The sequence below is a fragment of the Pseudopodoces humilis genome, chromosome 17 (assembly GCF_049639895.1).
Source record: "Pseudopodoces humilis isolate 2021_Gansu_Grassland_sample_001 chromosome 17, ASM4963989v1, whole genome shotgun sequence".
Taxonomy (NCBI): domain Eukaryota; kingdom Metazoa; phylum Chordata; class Aves; order Passeriformes; family Paridae; genus Pseudopodoces; species Pseudopodoces humilis.
Genome location: NC_142216.1, coordinates 8,405,498 through 8,430,627, shown reverse-complemented (window position 1 = coordinate 8,430,627; position 25,130 = coordinate 8,405,498). Strand labels below are relative to the sequence as shown.

General features: G+C 40.1%; 1 protein-coding gene across 1 annotated transcript in view; it reads left to right on the top strand.

Annotated features, from left to right (window-relative positions):
* The first annotated feature begins 8,945 nt into the window (after positions 1 to 8,945).
* The window catches only part of SPOCK1 (SPARC (osteonectin), cwcv and kazal like domains proteoglycan 1), a 275,639-nt gene continuing 259,454 nt past the window's right edge, over positions 8,946 to 25,130 (top strand). Inside the window, exons 1-2 of the mRNA XM_014253272.2 lie at positions 8,946 to 9,251; positions 9,647 to 9,814. Of these exons, the coding sequence (XP_014108747.1) occupies positions 9,647 to 9,814 (168 nt within the window). The 5' untranslated portion in view covers positions 8,946 to 9,251. The remainder of the gene's footprint in view (positions 9,252 to 9,646; positions 9,815 to 25,130) is intronic.

Sequence of the window (25,130 nt, the reverse complement as noted above, 5' to 3'; positions counted from 1 at the left end):
GTGTGAATCTCTGTCACTGTTTATTTATATTCGGTATTAACATTACACAACTGTGTGCATTTATATGCTGAATAGAGGAGTTTGTGATTCCCATACATGAATTTTATGTACACAGGAAATAACCTTGCCTCTCTGGAGTTGTCTGAATGGCTGCTGGGTATAGAGTTCCATGCCTTGAAGTTGCTAGAAACTACCTGTTTTGTCTACTAGCCATTTCTTTGCCACTGCAGGATAGTTCCCCAGAGTATATTCACCAATGCCTTAATCATCCTCTTCTTAAGAGTCTCAAGCAATGTCTCCTTTGGGAGTTCTCTGCACAGCCTATTAGTGCTAGACAGTGCTTATTTATATCCATCCTGCATTTATTAAGCCAGAGTCCTTCCTGTCTCTATCCTTCCAAGCCCCTGCTACACCAGTGCAAGAGAGAGTGCAAGAAGTGATTACTGAAGGTGTAGGAGTTGGGATAAATATGTATGACTCCACTTCCATGGAATTATTAGCTATCTTAAAACTCTAACAGTTGAGCCCTAGAGAATATGAATTGATTCATTTAAATTATCTCACTCTTCATTCAATAGAACTAAATCTGAAATAGAATCCCCAACAGGATCCAGACAAAGGGTTAATTTACTGGCATCTCTTAGTATTTTTGCTTATGCTCTATCAATCTTTGTCAAAGTGTCCAGTATCCATGCTGTAACACCTGGTACTGACATGACGAACTTTGATTAAAGGCTCTTCCAAGAATCTGTCCTTTGCATTTAGGAAGTGTATGAGTTCCTTAAATGAGTAGAGAATATAAGTTAGGTATCATTTTCCCAAGAGACTTTTTTGGTAAAATTAACCAAAACACTCCATATTCTTTTCTGGGGGTTAGGGTTTTTTTTCTTATTGTCTTCATCAGTGTAAAACTTTATGCTGCGCCTTAAAAAGGGAGGGGGTTTTATTTTTTCTGTGCAGTTGAGAACAATTCATTACTCAGTGCTTTCCCAAGAGATCTTAAATAACATTTTGCTTTCACTGAATTGTATCCCATATGCTTCCCTGTCACTGTGTATTTATTAGGCATACACCAGGATTTGTAGAGTCCTTGTCCTTTGCAGGGAGCACAGGAGTTTGCATCTACCCCTAAGAAGGAAGAGGGAAGCTGTCACAGTAGATCAGCAAGAGTCAGGTATGGGTGTCCCTCTGTCCTTCTGTCTGGGTTTCAGAGGCAGGGAAGCCTTGGGTGAGAGCTGTGGGATGCATCTGGGACCCAAACCATGGTGCTGGTTTTCCACCTTCTTGTGTAGCTCTGTGTCCTAATGTGTGCAGCTTTAGATTTTGAACATCCAACAGGTTTTCTGTCTTCTGTTGAATAAAACATCAGCAAGTCATTAAACAATTTTATTTTTTTTTTTAATTATAGTATGAAGTCTGGAAACAAGTCCAGTCTGTCTGGGCAGGCTCTTTGTTCTTTTGACACTTTCTCCCAGCAACCCTTTGGACTATGAATGATGAAAAATACTGGGCAGGAATCTGAAGCCACATTTCAAATTAATGGCTTCATCTGAAGCTATATGTACCAAGCAGTTTATTGAGCTTATCAATATTTACATATGTAACAAAATAAACTGAGACATAGGACTACCTATTTAATTGTAGTTTCTTGCAAGAATGCTGCTGAGAGGGACAGAATAATATAAACATTATATACTTGTTTCTAGACATTGTTGTTAAATTCTCCTGTTGGAGAGGACAGCAGAGGACAGGCAATTCTTTTTATGTGGCATCAGTGTGCTGGTGATTGTCTCCTAATGTGCTCTTTCACTCAGTGTGGTCTCTCTTGCTGGCCTAGGTGACAATATTTAATAGCACATGCTTCATTTGAGGCAAGACTTCAGACCTACTCTTAGAGTTTTTAATGTCTAAAGTCACCTTTGTGTATATCTTCATACATTCTTCTATGAAGCCTTGGGGAGTCACTATCTTTGCCTCTTTAACAATTTAATAATCTCATTTTTAAAAGTATATGGGCCAGGAACATGTAGAGCTGACTTGTGCTAATAGTATTAATATTTTTCTTCAGGGGGATCTCAGGTGTATATTTGGAATTTGCAGTTTTTACTTAATCTGAGGTCAGACAGGCTGGTTTTATGAACCAGATTCAGAAAAACCTATATAATCAAGTGGTGCACTTCATTCTGCTGCACTACTGCCCAATATTCTGGAGTGTGTGTACAAGAGCCCTGCACTTGTAGATGAGGAAAAACAATCTCAAAAGATTATTTTTCAGGTCCTCTGGCAATGGTAAAAAAATTTCTGTATTCAGTTTGAGCTAGCGAAGTACTTAGGAAAAGTGTTTACTCTGATTGAGATAGAAAAATTACTTTCCTATTGGAAAATTGTTGCTAGGTTTCTGCAGACATAATGGTCTCCAAAGCAAGAGAACTGACTAGTCTCTTTTTCCTTTTTCCCTTTTCTCCTTTTCCTTTCCCTTTTCCTACCCCAAGGCCTGAAGCTGCCTCTGAGAATCAGATTTTCAGAACCCTCATGCCACACCTGAGAGATCAGGTCCACAATCCTCAAATTTCTTAGGGCTCCCCTGGCTCCCAGCAGCCACTGAGGTCAATCCTACCTGAACCTCTTCACCTCTTCCAGCTAATGCCACACCCACTGCCTGCCTTCCTTCCTTCTCAAAGTCGTAGTCTCAAGCACTTGGGTTTAAGGGATTTGGTGGTTGTGTAAAAAAGCATTGGGTTTTCCATAAGGGTCCAAGTTATTGGCAAAGAGAATTGTCAGCTTCCCTAGAGAGTTTAAGCTTCACACCTAAAATGTAGTGACAGACAGAATGAAAATTGTTTCCCTGCATTATCTGAGAGCATTTCAATCCAGCACATTTTCACATTATCCCCCACAGGAAAGCATTGAAACCACAAAACCTGAAGAGGGTTTATGAGTGTGCAAACCACTATGGTCAGCTGTGGCTCATCTTTATTGTCCTTATCTATAGACATCCACACTTCTATTTTATTTTCTTTAATGAAAAGAAGGTTTAGTGAGAGCCAGAATATTTGGTACAATAAATCCCAAGTTCCAGTTGTTTCCACATTACTCAGCAGATTCACATCTGATGATAACCATATGCAGCTGGGCTGATGCCAAGCCTGGTCTCTGAGCTGCAAGATGTTCTGCGACTCCTTGTCCATCAGGCAGCACTGGCTCCAAGAGCTGCAGGAAAACTGCTGCTTTTGTGAGGATTTTAGTATGTGGTTATATGAACAAGGGAAAAGGGGAAACAAGAGTGAAGTAAACAAAAGGAGAAAGGGAAGAATAGAAGAAATTATCGTAAAGAACCATAAAGAGCTAAAAATGTGAAGGCTGTTTAAGGTTGTATTAAAGATCAAAGAAAAATTGCAGTAAAATGGGGAAATATGAGAAAGTTTAAGGAGGAGAAAAGAACGTACAAGCACACTTGAGTCTTCTTTAACACTTACATGAAAGCAAATTTAGTGCATGTAGTTCTGGCATTAATGATGCTCTATCTTCCACACAAATTTAATTTCTGAAAGCTGACTGCTAATGTAAGTAGTGTTATTTACTATTGTCTTCTGCTGTGGTGCCTGGCAGATATTCAAAACAGATCTTACTGTGCTAAATATTGAACAAACACATTTTCTATTCCACATCCAGATTTGTTAATCTCCAAATCTCTGTTTCTGTTCATATATTATAGAAAGGCTTAAGGCAACCCTGTAAGACAGCTTGACAGTGGCAGATCATGGTATTATATTTTCCAGGTTGAAGAGAACTACAAAATTTCACACAAGTGTTTCATCCCAGCTAAGTAAAAAGTCTGAGGACAAATTTAATTCTAATGACCTTTTCCATCTCAAAATGAAGGCTGCATTGTCAGAGTTAACTCTGGCATTAAATAGTGAATTCGAAACCTCTTCACTGCAGTATTTATGTTAACTGATTTTTGTGATGTAATTCCTAGTAAAAGTTCCAGTAGTAATAAAAGCCACTATAAAATACAGTTGCCATTTTACAAGGGACTTTGTGAAATACTATAAAATTACTTTTGTCATGATCACCACCCACACTAGAAAGATAAAAAATTGAAACCATTTGTCAAATATGCAGGGATTATCTTTCCATTAAATACTTAGTCTTTAAATTGATGAATGCTCTGATGTGACCCAAAAAGATTGATTCATGTCAGTTAAGTAATTTTTTAAGTTACTCTATGGGTCCTGAGGACAGCAATCACAAGGCCTACCTTACACCTAGTGTGCCTCTGGTTTTGTAGGCTCTTTGTTGATAACATCCTTCACAAAACAATCCACAGTGGCCAGGACAGACTTCAATTCTAAGGCATCATTCAGAAAGACTTGTTTCTTTTTCCTGATGACAGGGGAAATTGAGGATTAGCCTCAGAAGACACAAGTTAAACATTGTGAATACCTACCTGCCTCAATCTCATTTTTCAGTTTAAGTGTAACCTTGTATTTGTTTATACATTTTATGTGAACATAAGTCTTTTCAATTTTAAACTTATTTTTCTCTTCTCACTTCTAGACAGACGAAGGCAAGACAGATTTACAACTTGAGAAAGACTTACATAGAAAACCACCTTCTAATTTTTTTAGGTGACAAATAATTTTATTTATTAATTTTGTTACAGTTCTTTTACTTGAATTATTTTGTCTCTTAAACTCTCTACCATAAACTGTGTTCAGCTTTTATTTTGTCCAAGACTTGCCATTATTTCAACTCACTTTAATCTGGGTTATTACAACTAACACCAGCAAATAGATTGCAGAACACGATGATATTTCCAGGTCACTGGATGTTTTCTCTTTCAGTGAAATCACTGACATTGGGGTTAAGTGCTTCAGAAGGATGAGAACATGGGGGATTGCACCAACTGCAATGTTGCCAAAGTAACTGGGGACACTTTGCTTGCTAGAAATCTGTAACTCTCCTGCCATGGGACATACTCGAAGCACCTTTGGTGGAAAACATTTAGCAAATTCTTGCAAAATTCCAGGCACTGTTGCAATAAAACACGGCTGTCACAGGGGAGCAGAGGCCAGTAGCAGAGGCAAATAAAGAGGTCAAATCAGAACCTGCATTTGTAGTATTTTTAAGGAAGAATTATGGCCTGTTGTAAAATGAACAAATGTCTCAGGAAGTTTGTATAAGCCACTGATATCGCACAGGTTAAACTAGTTGGGGTTTTTTTCTGCACAATTGCCCAGCAGAGCTAACAAAGCTGAAACTGCCGTTCTGAGACTCACAGGAGGAAATAAAACTCCTGTCTGTTAAGAGGATATGGCAATATATGGAAGATACAAAAGGTTGTTAAATAAAGGTCTGTCCCACTGCATGCACCTTTGTAGTGATGTATTTTTAAATCCATTTAAATTACCAGTGCTGAATTTTCCTAATCCAATCAAGAAGGTCTCTGGTACAGTAAAGAAATACACTTTAAACATTTGTCACTCTAAAGATTTTCTTTCCTTATTGAATGTTTTAAAAAAAAAAAAGGTGAGTGGAATTGTGGCTCACAAGAGAAGGGGGAAAACCATGAATACAAGTCCACAGAAGCTTTTATGTGCCACTACAAGGGCTGCAGCCTCTGCCTCATGAACGGTGGAAGCAATCAAGCTGGTGAAAAAGTGAATCTTGCTGCCAAATATAAATGGGGGAAGTAAAATCCTGCACATGCTAAGGTTTTTATGCTATTGCTACGGACTTTACCTTGCTGGGTACACAGCTGCTGGATACAGGCTCTGATGTGAGACCATGTGAGGGGAGTTTCAGGGAAAGCAGGAGTGCCTGACTTGGTTTCCCAGTCATCCTTGGTTTGTGTTTCTGCTGCCAACAAGGCTGGTGCTGAAGGCTCTGTTTGTTAACTAAGAGTTCCAAAGTGCCCTATTAAAAGAACGAAGACATTCCTCTGCATGAGCAGTTTAGTCTTAGTCAAGATCTGTCCCTTAATTCCTGTGTGTGTGAAACGCTTTCTGCACCAGAGGGCTCTGCTTCCAGAACAAACCTGGACAGGCCACAGCACAGAGAAGCTGGCAGGGTATGGTTGTTAATACAACTTCTGATAAAAAGATTTCTACAGTTGAATTATCAAATAATATCCAAAATCAATACTGTGGCACTTTATACAGCTGTAAGAAGAGGAAAAACAAAAGAAGAATATAAATGTTTTCACCTCTTCAGCATTTCTTCTAACTTGGAACAAAGGAGCTGTTAACATCCAAAATACCAAATACTCGAGTCATCCACAACAGGCAATACTGTTTTTTTGGATGAGAATTAGAGGCATCTATAGCACTGTTCCAAAATAAAAACCAGCCAACAAGGGTGTTTCAATTCTAGTCATGGATGATAAACAGTGTGGAGGTGAAACACTGCATTTGCTGAATGATAGAGATTGCTATCAGGCTTAAACAGGAAGGCTGTGTTTTATAGGATCAAGAAAGATTAGCCCTGTGTTGAATATGGGATTATGAAGTAATTAAATAAATGAAGACACATTTCTGACACAAATTCTACACGTAAGTAATTACTCACTTTATAGACAATGTTTCTGTAATTTATCATTCAGGTCTTCGACTGGCAAGCAGAGCAGCCGATTTCATACTCAGTGAAGTCAACATACTGAGGTCACCAAAGGACTGAGCCTGGTTCACTGTGCTAACAAGTGTGTTTTACAGGGGTGAACTAACTGCTCCTATAAATATATAATGGGTAGAACTCCTGCAGATTTGGGGGAAAACAATGTTCTGCTGCTTTTTACCAGCCAAGCCTAGGATTTCATGAGTTGAAGAATTGGTCAGGGAAGAATTGAATTGGTCGTATCTCCAGCGGGATCAAGAAAGCAGTAATTATTGCATCTATGCAAAACTGTCATGGTGCATAAAAGTCCCCAAATATTTAGCAGGTAATGGGGTTTGTGCCTGGTGGTGCTGAAATTCAGTGGTAGCTGGGGTGAAACACGAACCAAATGGAACTCTGTAAAGCTGACTGGTCATGGATTTCTGTAAGGTCACAGGGGAAATCTCTTAACCATCAGATTTAAAATGGTGAAAGATATTTAATGTCTGTGCAGAAGAGACAAATTCTCTATTGTTAAAAGCCTTACAGAAAAAGCCTATACAGAATAAACTGAACAGTACCCCGTTAATCTAAGTAAGAAGGGAGGAAGCTTGTGTTGACCCTGCCAGGTGCTAGTTATATAAACCTTATCTCCTACTGAAATGAACAGTTTTTAGGATGGCTGGTGCACAACAGAGAGAGATTTGAGAGGAATTTGTGCCCTGGGCCACCTTCAGCAAAACAGTACAGTCCATTGTAGAAGGGAGGGCAGAGCAAGGCTTTTAGGTAAGGATTTACATCCAAATCTGCAGGGCTTCGGTTTGGATTTCTTCTATTTGCTGCTTTTATTGGGTTATATTTTGCACTCCTGCAGGCATGTAGTTTTCATTAGTTTCTATGTGCACCAAGGGGAGGATTCAATGCGGGGCACTTACGTGCATGTATTTGTTCTTTGCTGTTAAAATTAATAAAACTTCACAGCTTTTTTAAATCCCAGAGGATTTTATTGAGGTAACATCATATTTGGGAACTGCATTTAAAATCCAATTTAGGAACAGATCTGTATCCTGCATTCAGTGCTCATATGCAGCAGTAAAAAAAGAAATAAACATGACCCTTTTCTGTATAACTAAAGAAATGCCTAATGTGTCTGTCAGGAAATGTGGAATTAACCTTGTTGACAGTTTTTTGGAGAGAAAACACATTATTTACAAGACAGTTTAATGAACCATATTTGAAAAATGTCATATGGAACAGTAGTCACAGCTGTATTTAAAATGACCATCAAAAGTATATGTCCTCATTTTTGGGCATCATATGATATATCAGGGGATGAGTTCCCTGATGTAGGAAACCAGTCAGCCCCTTCCTCCCACCTCCTCCACTGATAATGGAGAACTTTCTTTTTTATCTCTGGAGAAGGTCTCCTTCTTTCACCCCAATTTCCAGACTGATGTAGCTCCCCTGGTATGTTTCCTGCCCCTTTTTAACAACAGGAGCTGGTTCTCACTACACCCCTCTGATGACCTGGGCAGTGTCTGATGCCATTCCCCAGTGCAGGAGCAAAACCTTCCCAGTGTGGGATGCGCTGACCCAGGGAGGGAGCTCCTTCTCTGAAGAAACCCGGAATGACCTCTGGGCTTTGGAAATGTCACTGCTTCTGTAAATTGTAAGACCATTGATTCAAGACAGTCTTACTCTTCCCAGGGCTTATGAAAGCTGGGTTTGATGGAGGTTTTATGTTTTTAAGGTCACTTTAATGTCTCTTCAGACTGCAGTGGTAGTGAAAACTTCACTGACGATTTCTCCCAAGAGATCGTGCCCAGATATGATCACAGGCACCCTCTCCAGGTATCCTCAGACACCTTCCTCAGGTTTCACCAAATCACCGAATTGTTTGGATTGGAAGCGACCTCTGGAGATCACCCAATCCAACTCTAATGCCAGGGCAGGGTCATTTGGAGCAGGTGACACAGGAATGTGTCCAGATGAGTTTTGAATGTCTCCGTACAGGGACACTCCCTGGGCAGCCAGTTCCAGGCACCCTCCCCGTGAAGTTCTTCATCATTTTCAGGTGAAACTTGCGTTTAATTTATGGCCATTGCTCCTTGTCCTGCCTCTGGGCACCACCGAAAAGAAACCACCACCCTCTCCTCGGCAGCCGCCTTTGCGGTATTTAAACTCTTCCTGAGCCGTTCTAGTCCTACGCTCCCGCCGCCTCAGGGCTCGCTCGGCCCGGCCGGGCCCGGCCCTGCGGCGGCGCTGCCCGCGCTCCGCCCCCGCTGCAGCGCGCCCCGCGCCCGCCAGGGGGCGCCAGACCGCGGCCGCGCCCGCCCCGCGCGCCCCCGCCACACGGACACGGCGGGCTCGGGACCCGCCACGGGCAGCGGCTCCGCGCGGGCTCCGGCAGACTGAGAGACAGACAGACAGACAGACAGACACACAGCGGCACCGCCACAGCGCACACACACAGCTCCCCGGCACCGCCACAGCACAGACACGGAGCGCGGCAGCACCGCGCAGGGCGCAGCGGAACCGCACACAGCTCAGCGGCACCGCGCAGGGCTCAGCCACAGAGCACCGCGGCACCGGCAGCAGCAGCAGGAGGACAAGCAGCGCACGGTGCTGGGAGCCCCGGCCGGCGGCACTGCTCGGAGGTAGGAGCTTCCTCTCCTCCCTGGCAGCCAAACTTCGCGGAGCCAGCGCTGGCTGCGCCCGCGGGGGGCTTGGCTGCGGTTCCGTACCGCCGTGCTGCTGTCTCCTGACTGCTCCCCGCCCGGCCCCAGTGGCCCGTTTTGGTTTTGTTGTTGTTGTTATTATTGTTGTTATTGATGCTGTTCCCCGCCCCTCTAGGCTGGGCGGGCGCGGCGGGTCTCGGCAGAGCCGGCAGCTCCGCAGCCAGAAGTTGGCGAGGGCCGTGAGGGGCGAGTGGCCCCAGCTTGGGACCCCTCAAAACTTCCGTGGCCGAGGAGCCGCTGCTGCCCCTCGCCGCTCCTCTCTCCGCTCCTCTCTCCGCTCCTCTCTCCGCTCCGCTCCTCTCCTCTCGTTGCAGATGTCGGGGGTGCTGGTGATCGCTGCCTGGTGCTTCCTGCAAGTGGAAAGCCGGCATCCTGAAATCATCACGAGTAACAGCAATCATGGCAGTTTTCTGGACAACGACAAATGGCTGAGCACCGTTTCACAGTATGATAAAGACAAGTACTGGAACAAATTTCGGGATGTAAGTACATCTCCCTTTACCGCGTGTTTCTTGTTCTGTTGACCGTAGCATCCTTTCCAGGGGGCTGCTGGCTGCGAAGAGCTGTGGGTAGAAGAGAATTGCAGCTTGGGCAACCGGTTGCTGCCTGTGTGAAGGATGTTCAGAGCTGTCTGGGAGCTGGACAGACAGTCCTGGCTGTCTTGATTTACCCCGTCGATTGGAGCAGCCTGGGCTCCGTGTCAATCTCACTGTTCCTTTGGTCTTCGATTTACCTCTAGGGAGGAACTTTGAGTGAAGTTTCAGTGCTTGCTGCTTAAGAGTCTGTTTAACTGAAAAATGATGGAATGGTGTGTGTGTAAGAAGGAATACTTACCAGTTCAAGCCACAAGGTGGTAAACAGTGAAGCTTTTCGTGTCTGTAGTTTTTGTGGAAAGGATTTTATTGTCAATTCTGCTTGTAGAGATCTTTGAGGCTGGTGTAGTGTTGGAGGAAGCAGTGCTTTGGCTCTTTTTTTTTTCTTTTTTTCTCTGTTGTCTGGAAAAAGGGATATCTTCAAGATGTATTATCATGTGTTATCTGTATAAAACAAATGAATTTCTTAAGCTCAAAATAAATTCTAGACTTCCCTTAGTTTGAATACAATTGTGTATTAATTCAATGACAGCAGAAAGGAAAATTAAACTTTTTAAAAATAAAAGTAACATTTAGGTCGTTCCTTTTCCTTTTGCTGTTTGTACACTGAAAAAGCTTTTTTTGAAGCACACACAGAAAACCCTGCTTCAATCTGCCCAAGACTGTGTGATGGAAGCTTTACTGTTCATGTTGATCATGAGCACAATGAGGTTAAATGTTCTTTATTGTCTGGGATTTGTGCACCATGGCCACAGTGAGATTCTAGGAAAGGCTGGAGCTAGCTAGCAGTTCTGGTAGTACCCTTCTGTAAGAATTTGTTTATTTAGGAATCCTGGTCTTTTATAGGATATTAACAAGTCAAACTTCGATGCTCTGCTTTTGTCTCTGTGATCCTAAAATTGTATCTGACTTTGCAAAGGGGAAGTACAAGTATTGCAGTTAAATGTGGCGTGTCTCTGCTTAGCTTATTCTCCTTGTGTTTTTCTGTAGTTTTGGTCATCTTTGTGTAAGAAATGCTGCTTGGAATCTCAGCATAACAGTCTGGCCTTAGCAATGGTATCAATTAACAGTTGTCATGGAGTGTGTCTTCACGTGCAGTCACCGATCACATCCACCTACTGGGACTGCTGAGTTCCCATACAGAAGAGGGGATTCCACAGTAGACATTAATTTTACCAGACTTCAGGGGAATCTTTGTTAATATCTCATTTAGTCTTCTGGGGAACAGAGGTTAAGGATTTCACTCGTTAATTTCTACATCCCACTTGACGTGAGAATTGAGCAGCATTTGAAAATGGTAAATTGAATGAAGAGCTGACACACGAATCTGAAAACACTTCTAACTAGAGACAGATTTCTAGTGAGCAATCTTTCAGCAGTCTCCTTCTAAATGGAGGCCCCATGTTAATCACAAGGCTTAAAGGTTTTATTTAAATTTATGTAATTTTTATGTTTTCTGCTTCCCTCTTTATATAATTTTTCTTTTCCAGTTCCCTCTTTCTTTTCTTTTTAAAGCTGGAGTCTTGCAACTTCTTTTCTTGTCCCCTTTCCCAAGACACAGTCTCATAAGTCCTGAGAAACTATTCCTCTTTCTGTGGAAAATATTCATGAAGAATACCTCTAATATTTTGAGATTTCCCAGCTAGGAATGCTTTTTTAGACCTTCTGAAAATGCTAAAAAACCCCATAAAACCTTAAAACTCTTTTATATAGGAAGAATCATTCTATGGAAAAGTAAAACCAACCTTAACCAGTGGTCTACCAAGCAAAAACAAATAGTATAAAGTTCATGCAAAGCTTAGGTATCTTTCTATCTGGCCGTGTTAATGGTTCTATTTAATTACTTCAAAACTAGCATGTTACATGTGATTATTCATGAAACCTTTTATGGAGCAAATTAACAGAGGCTACTAATTTTCTCCTACTAAGCCTTTTCCAAAAAGAAAATATAAAAAGCTTACATAGGTAATTAAGCTTTTAATTATTTGTCTTCAACCAAATTGATTTACTGGATCGTAATCTTCCATGAGAGGTTGTGTGTCTGCAGATGAAGACATGCATAGGTAGAGTTGCTGCCAGCATAGCAGGTGTAGCAGTGACAGCACACTTCTTGCATGCAGAGATGTGGTTAGAAGAAATCTGGTCCTAGCTTCATGGCTTTGCTGTTGGGGATAGATTGTTAAAATATTTGTTAAAACATTTCTTAAAAGGCTGCCTGATGAGATGCATCATAACAGTATTAATTGCTGTGGATGGACTAGACCAGCATTTCATGGAAAAGTGTTGATTTCTAGGAAAATTATCTTCCCTCTTCCTCTCATTGCCAAACTAATAAACTAATTTTATAGACATCATGTCTACATGAGGTTCTCAGCATAGGCCTCTCAGGAGGCTGGAATACAGAAGTGGTGTTGCAGTTAAAACTTTTTTGGATCTGGCACTGCAGTTACTCCAGGGCAGAAGCCCTGCTTTGTACCTCGTAAATCAGCAGAGGCAAGGTAGCAGTAATTAACAGTTACTCTTAGCTGCTCTCTGAAATTTATGTCATGTTATATAAACATATTTGCAGAAATATTTACATGACTGTGCCCTTCTCTATGGTGGGTGGAAGCACTGAGGGTGTGGAGCTGAGATTTGATGCATTTGGGTGCGGCCACTTTATGTGCATCAGCACAAACATCTGCACTCACAGATGTGCGTATAAATCTGTCATAATGTTGCAGTACTGGGTGAGTTGCTTACCCAGATGATGTGTAATTGAATATAAAATTTTAAATCAAGCTTTTCTTAACTTTTTCAGTTATTCTTTTCAAAATCAATTGGTTGGTCAGCCTTATTGAGCTATGGGCCAATATGGCCTAATTTGAGGAGAAGCTATTGATTGTTTTTTTTTTAGTATGATCCATATTTCTTTTGGGCAAAGGCAGCATGGTAGTTGCGCTTACTGTCTCAGCAGTCACTACTTTTCTGTGAAAAGGGAGCACAGAAGTACACCTAATTTGAAATCTGCATTACAGCAACAGAATCATGTTAAGTTTTTAAACGTGACTGAATTCAATAGTGTGAAATGTGTCATCATTTTCCAAAGGCCTCAGGGGATGTGTCTAAAATAGCAGACAAATTTGTGTTGTAAAATGTTTACAACACAATCTTTTAATGTGATTTGAACACAATTTGTTGATTAAACTCTCCATATAAAACCAAACAGCTGTAAATAAAGACCAATGTGACTGATCTGTTGTAAAACATTTGCTGTTGAAAATCTTGTGTATTTTACATATGCCCAGCATAAATAATGGTGTAATTTCTATGGTATTAATAAGTTCAAAGTGCAATCTGAGCCTGTTATTCCTGTCTGGCTTTCACCCCTTTTATCTTGTCTGCCGTGGACTTTGTGTGATACAAGAAAATATTTTAACTGTGTCTTAAGTTGCATTTTATAGCTGGGGATAATAGTATTTTTTCTTCCTCACAACTGTATGTTGAAGCTGTATAAGAAATAAGAAAGGAAGGAACTCAGAATCTGTGGTAATATGGAATTTATTATTCACCTAATCCATATATTGAATGTGGCTTGGTACATACTTAAGTAACTGACTAGTAAGTTTCTATAAAATATAAACTAAATCAATGTAATTATTACTGGAGAAAGAAAAAAAGTAAACAAGGTGCATACTCTAGAGAGGACCTCCAGCTATTTGCCTTGTGCAGATATGAGGCTTGGAAAAGCAGACATCTGAATTATGAAAGTCAAATTAGACCTTCTGATACCCTGAACCCAAATATGAAGGCCTCACTCTTTTGATCAAACCTGTTGAGAGGGATCTTTTGGCTTGAGAGGAGCTTCAGAATAGATTTGATAGCTGAATGTGAAGTGAATTCTTATGAGCTTTAGGAAGCATTTATTGTTTAGGGGTAGACATACCTGTTATTGTAACAGGTCACACTGCAGCACCTCATTGTGTTCGTAGAGGCTTGGCACAGAAGGCACAGAATAAATGTCATTTTAGTGTTAAATCTGTCTTTAATCAAAATTATACGAACGGACTAATTCTATTACTTCTACTTGGAGTTATGTCTATTACATTATTAATGTTGATATATAAAGAGGTAATAAGTTCAACTAGCTATGGATTAAACTGCAAAAAGGAAGAAAAAAGTTAAATTAACTAAGAGGATCTACTATAAACCACACAAGGAATTTCTATGAAGTTGAAAGCTAAGAATCTTGGCATGAACTCTGGTTTCAGTGCATGTTTATGCATGGCAGGCTGCCAGACCACGTTCTGAGCATTAACTAAGCTGTTTCTCTAAATTTTATTGCTTACAGAGTTTCAGTTCAGACTATCATGTTAAAACCCCCATGCATTCTATGCCTGGAGATGCTTTGAGACTGTGCAAGCCTAAGAAGCAAGGCATGAAATGTAATCATCTGTGTGTATATGTTGCTCAGACTTAATGGGGAGAAATAGTTACACATAACTATTCATGTTGAAGATGGTTATCAATAGATTAGATAGATACTATAGACTTCTGACACAAACTACTGAGGGGACAATTTTGTCAGCTATTAATGGACATCACCTTTCTGACCCTGCAAATTCCTCCTCACACCTGATCAGAAGTGCAGTGTTAGGTGACAAAACAAATACAGGATTAGGAACTGGGGGATTTGTATTGTTCCAGTTTTGCCACTGATGAGTTTTGTCATTTGGGCTGGCTCTTCACATTTCTTCACTGCATTTCCCCTTGTTGGCACTTACCTTTCTCTGATTTTTTTAGCCCCAAATTAGAAGTGTGGTAGTGAAACTTGATAGCAGGGAGCTGGAAGACATGACCAGTACTGAGAAGGGTTGGAATACCAAGCAGGCAGAATTGGAAGACCTTGGGAACTCAGGTAATAGAAATGAAATGAAATTTAAAAGTACAAAGTGGAAGGTCGTGGAATTGAGAGCTAACACAAATTTATTCTGGGTTCTGGCAGCTCAACTTGAAATAGATGAGAGGGAAAACCTGTGTATTTTCATTGATTTGTGGAGTTATTCTAAATAACAAAAGTAATGCTACTCTGAGGAGAGAAAATATATTGTAGGAATGCAGAAAATGAAAGATTTCTGCTTCTATTGAAGAAGTAAATATGTACAAATATAGAAGGGACCACTTAATTATGAATATTGTGAGAACTTCTAATCAGTAAAATCCATGGAAGATTTTTATGGAGTTTGTGATCCAAAGGGCTTCCAGCATCATAGGAGAAAAGACCCTGTTTTAAAACAATACAATATATTAATTAATAATTATTAATGATACAATATATTAATTTACTCACACAAAAGTCATTGCAAAGGAGTGGATTTTCTTCAGAATGTTTATTGAGATAAGGACACCAAATCCAGCATTTTGTCAAGATGAGATAAATCAATAGATAATTGGTGACAAAAAATAATTTCACTGATAAATTTAGGGATAAGGTTATTACTCTGATAAATTTAGGGATAAGGTTATTACTCTACCCACAGTTGTGTTTTAAAAAGTAATCTAAATGAGCACTTCATTTTCAACATGTAGCTTGTATCTTAAAAGAGATTATGATGTAGTGAAGAGCAACAAAAGAATCTGGATTTGGAGATTCTAAAGGTCTTGGTCTATGAGATTTAAACTCCTCCTGGATATTGTCTTGCTCCTTATCCATACAGTGTGGTGGAACCTGATCTGTGACACCCAAATATCTTCTACTCTGGCGGGATTTTTGAGGTAAGAGGTCATTTCTGTAGACTGGGCTCTTTCTGCTGTCCTTTCCCTGGCAGACACCTGCCTTCAATGTGTCTCTCTACCAGGGATTTGATATCACATTTTCTTTTTTTTTTTTTATATATTGTATTTAGGTCTACAGGAAGAATGAAGTATTTTTCTGCCATCAATTTATTTACAGAACATCTCTTTTTTCTTTTTTTACCTCAAACGTAAACAGGTTTTTCTGTGGTGCAATTACTGGTACATTCAGTACATACATTCCTGGAGAAACCATTCAGATCCTGCTCTAATTATTTGTAGTAAATTTAGTCATAAGGAAGGTTACAGTGCACTTGAAGAATATCTGCTGGCTGGGTAATGGATGTACCAAGCGGCTGGGTTGTGACAGGACACAGGCACCTCAGGCTGGCTTCCCAGGAGATTATCATTCCAAGCCCACCTTGAGATTTAATTGAAGGTGAAGACTGTGTGTGTGTATTCCAGTGGATCTGCAGTACAACAGAGTTGAAATGTGATTTATAAGTCTACCCAGGCACTCCAGGCATAGGTTGTCTCTTAGAGCAATTCTTACTCAACAGAGGAACAAGGCTGGAATATAAATGGGATCGAAAAGTACAGCTGAGATGTACTTGCATGAAATTTAAAAGAATAGGAAAACATGAGACTGAATCTCTGCTAGTGTAATGCATAATCAGCTTCTTACAACAGAGGAGATATGTTTTCTAAAAAAACCTTCTCAAACTTGACACTTTCCTTTTGCAGTGGACAAGGGGAAAAATAATGGCATTTATGTCTGAATAATTAACTTGGAAGGTACAGAGATCCAGCTTTTTCTAATTAACTGACACTTATCCAGCTTCCCTCGGAATTACCTAAGACTCTAAAGTTAAGTAGGTCAGTACAAAACTAAGGTGTTAGTTTCTGTGTTACGTTTCAAATTATAACTTCAATCGTTTCCTCACTTACAGGAGGGTTCTGCAGACTGCAGTCACAAATCATTTCCCTGTTGTGGAATTCTGTAGATTTAAAGTTTTCTCCAACATGTTTTATGCATCTTTAGTGTAACCATTCATGTATTCTGCTGCTTGCCCCTGTCCTGCCCTCTACCCAGGTGGGTTTCTTTTCCATAGGAGCTTATTTTAATCCAAATTTAAATTTTGTAATTTTGTCAGATTCCTGAGAAATTAATGAAAGGAAAAAAAAATAAAGGAAAAAAATATCACACAAATGAGCCATATGTCAGTGAAAGATAAAATGGGTTGATTGAAAGTCATTATAGGAGGCTGAGTTCTGATGTTATTTAGTGTGAGAGCTGCTATCATGCTCAGGTATCTGTGGGTAAATGATACCAGTTTTATTTTAGTTAAGTTGTCCAGGGTTAGTGTTGAGAAAAAAGGTCCATTATTCTGTAGGGCCAAAAGTTACAAGTTAAAGCATATGTATGATACTCTGTTTCGACCATAAGGGAGATGGTCACCAGTCAAAAGATTACCAACTTTTTTTCTTTTTTTTTTTTTTGGGGGGGGAGGGTGGGGGTGGAGTTCCTCAGAAATTTTAACTATTTTCTTTATACTTACGGTTTTAACCTTGAGGCTAGAGATATGTAATTCCAGTCAGTGTGTCTTTATCAATGTGTGCGTGTTTTGAGGATAAAATGCAAGCTTGTCTGAAGCTGGGGTGGAACAGCTGAGCTGTTTTTACAAGAAGTAGGACTTGATGAGGAAAGTGAAGCTCAAATATTACATCTGGGGTATGAAAACCTTTTTCTTTCAGATAACATCTGCTTATGCAAGTACTGTTGGATTATTCCTTTCCTTACGTAACTAAACCAGATTTGTCCAAAGGAGCTGTAGTGAAGTCTTGGTTATGTTGAAGTTGATGGCCTAATTGTCAAAGGCTTAGTGAGGCTTGAGTTTGATTCTTTTATTGCTTATCTTCCTTTTCTGTTAGACAAAGAACCACAGTACATGACAGACCAGTTACATTAAACACTTCCTTTTGCCTTTTGGAGGACATTGTGGGACTGAAGCCTGAAAGACTGGGTGTCTGGCCAGCATAAATAGAAGGAGCTCCCTCAAAGTCCCTGGAAGAATCAAACTATCTGAAAATCAAACATCTGTGGTCTACAAAGTACACATTTTATAGATTTCAACCAAAACAAGAAAGCAGAGTTGGCATAGAGTAAAATTAAGGTGATGCTGCTGCCTCCAGTGTGATTTTCTGTACTTCCACCACTTAACTCTTCTAGCTCTAGAAACGGTCTAATTGGTGCAGAGTTACCAAGTCCTTACTCTGAGTAAGCAGTCTGTCATCAGCTAGATAACTCCAGGAGTTACCATAGCAGGATTTGCTGTAGCAGGTTGGCAGCTAAAATTGAATTACACGTTTGGACTGAACAGCTAATGTCTAAATGACTTCCAAGGCTAAGATATGATTCAAAATTCAGTTTACAGATAAATTGCTAAGCTACTCAATAGTGGCTTTGGCAGGCAGTAGATTGGTCTTTATCTGCCACTTCTGTGACTTGGCTTGTAATCCTGGGTAACAGAAAATCATTCTCATTAAATAGGTACACGGGGACATCAATTAATTCTGTGATCTTAGCTGTCCTCTTAATGAACTTTGTGTCATAAATTTACTTCACTGATTGCTTTCTCCCAGGTAGATAGAAAAATATTTTATTAAAAATTACTGTCAGAGTAACTATTTTCAGATTAGTTTTTGAAAAAGGTTACAATATATCAGAGCTTACTTTGAGTTCTGACTAACACAGGGATTGATAGAGGTAAGTGATACTTGTCTGTCTCTGCAGGTTGCTTTGAAATTATCTAATCAGGAAATTCAGCTGTGTACACAATTTCATTTGAAATTGCACAGCATAAATTTTATGTGGTTTTTAGCTTGGAGATCTGTCTTCATCTTCTTCTGGGTTCCATTGTCCCTTCAGAAGTTTATTCCAGTATTGTCTTTTAGTGTTTGTGTATTGGCCTTTCTGGCTTTCTCTTCAAGTGGAAGTGGTTAGAGAACTTGAACGTGGACAAAAGATTGAGGTAGAAGGGTGGAGGCAGCTGCAGTCACTGGAACTCAGTGCGGGGGGAGATGCTTAAATTTTAGAGAATGGGAGAGAAGCTGAAAATTATACTTGTAAGATTAAGAAGAAATGAGGGTAAGTTGTTTCTTCAAGGAAGTAGAAAACACTGCTTTTAGAATAGAGTTTCTATGTGTAATAGGGATGTTGAAGTTCTTGGTAGAATTTGATTGCAATTGGTAAATTTTTATAAAAATCAGTTTGAGAGAATTCAGAATTTCCTGGCATTTCTTGGTGAATAACAAGAGTGTTGTACTTTGAACACTGATTTCTAGAACAACTCTGTCAGTCTTTCTGTCTGCGTACATACACCAGTGCCCGCACTGCTGCCAGAGCAGAGTGCAGCCCTGGCTCTTGCAGGGTTTGTGGAGTGTCCATCGCAGGTGGCGGGGCCTGGCCGTGCTGCCCGGAGCTGGAGCATCTCAGGTCATCGATTGGCCGTGCTCTGTCCGGAGCTGTCCAGTGCTGGAGCATCTCAGGTCATCGATTGGCCGTGCTCTGTCCGGAGCTGTCCAGTGCTGGAGCATCTCAGGTCATCGATTGGCCGTGCTCTGTCCGGAGCTGTCCGGTGCTGGAGCATCTCAGGTCATCGATTGGCCGTGCTCTGTCCGGAGCTGTCCGGTGCTGGAGCATCTCAGGTCATCGATTGGCCATCCTCTGTCCGGGGCTGGAGCTGCTCAGGCCGTGCTGCCCGGAGCTGTCCGGGGCTGGAGCTGCTCAGGCCGTGCTGCCCGGAGCTGTCCTGGGTGGAGCTGCTCAGGCCGTGCTGCCCGGAGCTGTCCGGGGTGGAGCTGCTCAGGCCGTGCTGCCCGGAGCTGTCCGGGGTGGAGCTGCTCAGGCCGTGCTGCCCGGAGCTGTCCGGAGCTGTCCGGGGCTGGAGCTGCTCAGGGGACTGGGCTGTGCAGTGCGAGTGAGAATCCTTCCTATTGCTTGAGAGTCCTGAAGCTTTTTGTGGCATCCTGTACTATGTGGGAAAGCACTTTTCTGACATGGGTAGGCACATGGGGATGTATATCTAGATTATACAGATGTGAAAGCAGAGGATAAAGCTAGTTCAGAGTTATCCATCAAGCTAATGCCAGATATAACAACAAAATTTATGTCATTCAAGTCCCAGGACAGTGCTCTTCTGCTGAGCGATGAACTGTACTGGAATACAGAAAGACAAAGCTTAACAGGTCTGTGTGGATATATGTGCCACTATCTGACAGCAGTGTTTATTGGACCAGATTCATTTCTTGTTTGATAACATTAACTTCACTCAAGGTATATAAGGAATAAATTTTGTTCCTCCCCTTTTTTTTTTTTTTTTTAAAGTAAAGTCAGGGTAAGCAATCTTTTATACTAGCTAAATGTTATTTACTATTTATTTAATGCTAGGTGAATACCATATTGGAGGGGGATGAGGTATTTTTTGTTAAAGCAGAGATATTAGGCAGAGTGGATTTCCTGTATGTGTTTTATTTTTATGTTAAACTATATCTAATAAAACTTGTGAGGCTCAGGTCTTTTGCATCTACTGATCTTTTTAAAACTTGTCTAAAAAAAACACCGTTTCAATAAAAGTACACTGGAGTGCTGCATTCAGCAAGGTTATCTATAAACATAAGATAATTAGTGATTTAAATACAGAATTGTCTGCAGTATTCCTTAAGCAGAACCATGAATCTCTACATTATGGTTCACTCAGGACAGCAGCATCTGAAAGGAAATCGTGCTACATTTAATTAGAATAAATATAAACTGCTAAAACACTGCATACTGTTAGTTATGTGTAGAACTGCAGTTATGCAGCATGAAGGAAGCTGGTAAACCAGATATATTTGCTCATAAGGAATCATATAGTGATTCAGATCAGTGACCACAGATTTATTAGTCTCTTCATGCTTATATAACGAAGTTAGGTTGGATATAACAAGACACTTAAAGGCTTAGTTTCATTGCCATATGAGGCGAGATGGACTGAAGTAAGGATCCTTATGTGACATAAATGTCTGTTTTTATATTTAGTCTCCTTTCTATAAAGCCTTTGTCTCTTCTGATGATAAAGTGCTTTCTTCCTTATGCACGTGTCTTATCTTAATAAATTAAAATGCTCAGCAGAGCAAAGGTTTTGAGACTTGTAATGAACTTATAACCTGAGATGAAATGTAATCCTTTTCCCCTGGAGATAGTGCTGTTGGAGATTGTGAGCAGGCATTTCCTATCTATGGGCACTGCCTGTAAAAGAGAAAAGACTGAACACAAGTACAAGAAACTTTAATGGGTATAGATCAACAATTTTTGAGCATTCACGAAAAGTTACTATAAACAATTTTAGAACTGTGATAAAATATATTGAAACTTCCCCTTGTAAAGTAACATATGGCATCACAAATAGTCCTATCTCAGTATGTAAAGGAAAAAGAAATCCAAACAACTTCTTATGGGCCATATTTTGCTGTCAGTGTTCTTTTAAGTAACTGCACAACCTTAGCATCAGTTTCTGTTGAGATACTGCATCCACACTTTAATGGTAGAATATGTCCCTGTGTAATCAAGAACGAGCAATATTCTATTACAGCAGGGCAATGTACAAATACAGACAGATGTGGCATGTGCTGCAGTTTCCATTAGGAAAAAAAGAAGCTGCAAATAGGAAGCAATTTTGAAACCTGCCGCCATAATTGCAAACCCATTACTGATATATCAGGGATAGTGCAGTTGATGTGTTCCCTCCAGAATGACGCAAAGCTGTCTATAAAATTTGAACTCACTAAGGAGAGATGTGGATATAAAATAAGATGCTATAAGATCCTTAAGGCATGGCTGATTTTAAAGCTGAAGCTCCCTGAAATTAGGAGTTACTGGAACAGCGATGATGGAATAAATGTGTTTTCTTCAGTTATTTCAATAGGTGCAAGGAAATAAAATAAAATAAAACTTAAAAAAGAAACCAAACCAAAGGCTCCCTAATACAAAAAAAAAAAAATCCCAAAGCCCCAAAGCATACAATCTGTGTCAGAGGCAAATGAATGCTGGATAATTTAGTGGATTCAGATAGAGGAATCATGACTGAACTGGAGACATGCTGCGTTAGGTGAGAAATCTTGTCTGAAACAATCTTTACTAAAGCCCAGTGATTTCTCCTCATGGAAAATACCTGGCAGAAGAAGGAAATGAGAACATGACACATGTCTGCATGTATAGCAGATAACGAATCTATAAACACAGGGGAATGGGAAAAAGCTACATGAAGAAAACCATGTCTCACTTCATTAGAGGGAATTCCAAAATGACAGGTTGATGGTGGTGTTAGGGTTAGAGAACAGGAAAGGATTTAGGAAGGATGCAGCTGAAAATTGTTTACATGCTGAGCAGCATCCTGGGTGCCACTGACTTGGGCAACAGAGTTCTTGTGAGCAAAGCTGCTGGCAAGCCCCACCTCAGATGTGTATGTGATTCTGCATCGTTTTAAGCTTGTCTTGCCAAGTATACACAATACATTTTGGACTTGGAGCAATCATCAATGGCCTGTTGCCAGATGAGAAGCTCTAAACATCTGCCCTTCTGTGGTCTTCCTACTGTGGGACTTGTGTGGTGGGTGGTATTGCTTTTCATTTGAGATAAACAACGAAGATGCACGGCAAAAAGAATATATGCACTTTAATCACTTTTTGCCTTGCAATGTAGTTCTGGCTATTTGTAGCATTCATAATTAGCAGAGGAACAGATGGCAAAAGCTTGGTTTAAAACAGAGCATCCATCGAGTGATCATGTGCTGCTGCAAGCTTATTTGGGAAGGAGTTTGTTCTCTTGGATGGTGCTCCAAAAGAGTGATGCAGGAGTAAAGATAATTTCTAACAGTTGGTGTAATTCAGTGTGTAGGACATATATAAAACATGTAAAACATTTAAACTTACAAAATATCTCCTGGATGCTCATGTCTTGTGCTGCAAAAGGATGAATTTCAACTTTAGTGTTCTGCAAAGCTGAAACCTGCTATGTATGAATTTACATATAGGGGAAATACAGCAAGGTGTCTCTAAAATTTCCCCGTTCCCTTGTCCTGTATCTGCACAGCAGGGATCCATTTAGTTGTTCTGTGCTCAAATTTCAGTAACTATTGTACTGTAGCTTAATTAAAAAACAGCCCCAACAAAACAAATCAAAAAACCCATGATATATATTTAGCTTGTGTTCTTCCAACATTAACATTGTGCTGCAATTTTTCAAAGCTGGAAAACATGAGAGGATTTTGTCAGCATTTCACCATGACACTTGTTTCACTTAGAAAGCCAGAGGGCAAAACAAAGTGGTTTCTTTTGGTCCATGTAATCTTTTTAGAAGGTAGTGGTAGCCCAGCAGGCACAATCATTGAGATATGTATGAGGTAATGTTCAAAATGATGAGATTCTGGATGTAAAGGCTGATTAGTTGTGCAATTCTATGTTCCAAATTCAAAACTTAGAAGTATTTGATTTTAAGGAGAGGAAGGAGCAAGGAGAAGGTTGCTGAAGAGAAAAATAAGCTAAATCTGTTTTTCATTGATAAAGTAGAAATATGGTATTCTCCATCCCAAAGGAGCTGACTGGATTGTTGCAACCATCCAATCTAGTCAAGACCACGTTTTCTTTTTTGCTTTTATCTTTTCTTAAGAAAAGATATATGAACCCATGTTGAGATATTTATCTCCGTGAGATGACCTGTATTTACCTTCAAGTCATAATGTACTGGATATTCTCTTTTGCTGTGAAGCTGTATCACTTTCTCCCTGCAGACTCTGGATGCAGAGAGATAAAAATATTTCTGTGAGAACAGTGGTGCCTTTCCCTCTATCTATGTAATATTTTGGAGGATATCTGTAATAGCCAATGAAATGATCTTTGATAGCTCTTATTTTTCTCCAGATGCTGATCTATAAATTTAAATATATTGTGAGCTGTGTTTTCTTCCTTTTGTGAACTCCCTATATCTCCTCACAGTTAAAAAGTTCACAGAATATATAAGTTTTGTGTTTTGTGTTTGCCTAAACATCTTTCTAACATTTTCATCTTCAATTTCCATGCAAAACCAAATCAGAATCCTTTCACTGTGAAAATTAAAGTTTCCAACTGCACCAATTTTTGCATTGACAAGATTGAATTAATTGTTACTGCGTATTCAGTTCAGCTGATTTTTTTTATTTTTTACTTTTAATTCTTGAATGTATTTAGGTCATAAAACTCTTGGGATGGAAACATTTCTGTGTTGGTTGTTCACTGGGACTTGTCATCTTTGCAAGGACTGCTGACCAGTATAAATTTTAGAATAAAAATTATTAATCCAATGAATCTGAATCTCCAAATCAGTAGTAGAACTGAATTAAAGCAACCATGTCAATATGGGGTCTTTTTGTGTTGACAATCTCTCTGCCTTCTCAGTGTGCTGCTCTTGTTAAGAGTAGTTTGCTCAGACTACAGACAAACTTCAGCTGAGTTTACTGAAAGAACAACACTTACACGGGGTTTGCCTTTTCCTTCCTGGGACTCCTGTACCTCCCTTTCCTTCCACAGATCTCATAAAACTAGTTTAGGTTCATAAATAGCCTTTTCTAAGTAAGTTGAAATATTTTCACTTTAGGAATTATCAAAACACAACCATTTTAGTATTAAGTTACAAGAGCTACAAAAGTGATATAATTGCAGTTGCCCTAAAGCAGAATTAAGCTGTTTGAAATTTTAGTCAGAAATGCTTCCTTCACCAAGAATTTCCAGAAACTATTAGCTTATTACAACCACTTGACTCAACAGGCCCATGAGTCGTAAGAACTTTGCCCAGTAGTGTTCCAGATTCTCCCTTGTTTTTGAAGCTTCCAGTGGATTTTAAAGATGCCTTTCCTCGTAGTGATTTTGGAACACCACCTCAGTGGCTCTTAGTTTCACCTTCATGGCTTCAGAAGGTGCTTCTTAATTGCTGAAAGTATGGAATAGACGAAATGTCATATCTATCACCCAGGGTCTGAAGTTAATGCAGCTGTGCTGCTCGAAACTCCAGCTGCCTTCAGGAGCTGAAGAATTACATGGTGTTCCCCATAATGACAGGACTTACAGCTACCTGCTGGCTTGGGAATTGTTCCTCCCAGCTTAGATGGTAACTTGCACTAATGTGACTGTGCAAAAAGCTGAGGAAGAAATTAAGGCCACCTAATCCCCTCTCCTAACGCCACCAGCAGCCCAGTACTTAGGGCTGTGTGTTGAGTGGTTAGAGAAGGCGTGAGGGATGTACCTCAGGAACGTACAGAGAGTGGGAGACTTTTGTTTTGAAAAAGATCATTAAGTGACTGATCAGCAGCACATGAAAAATTGCTAGATTTTTCTAGCATGATGCTAGAGGAAACCAGTG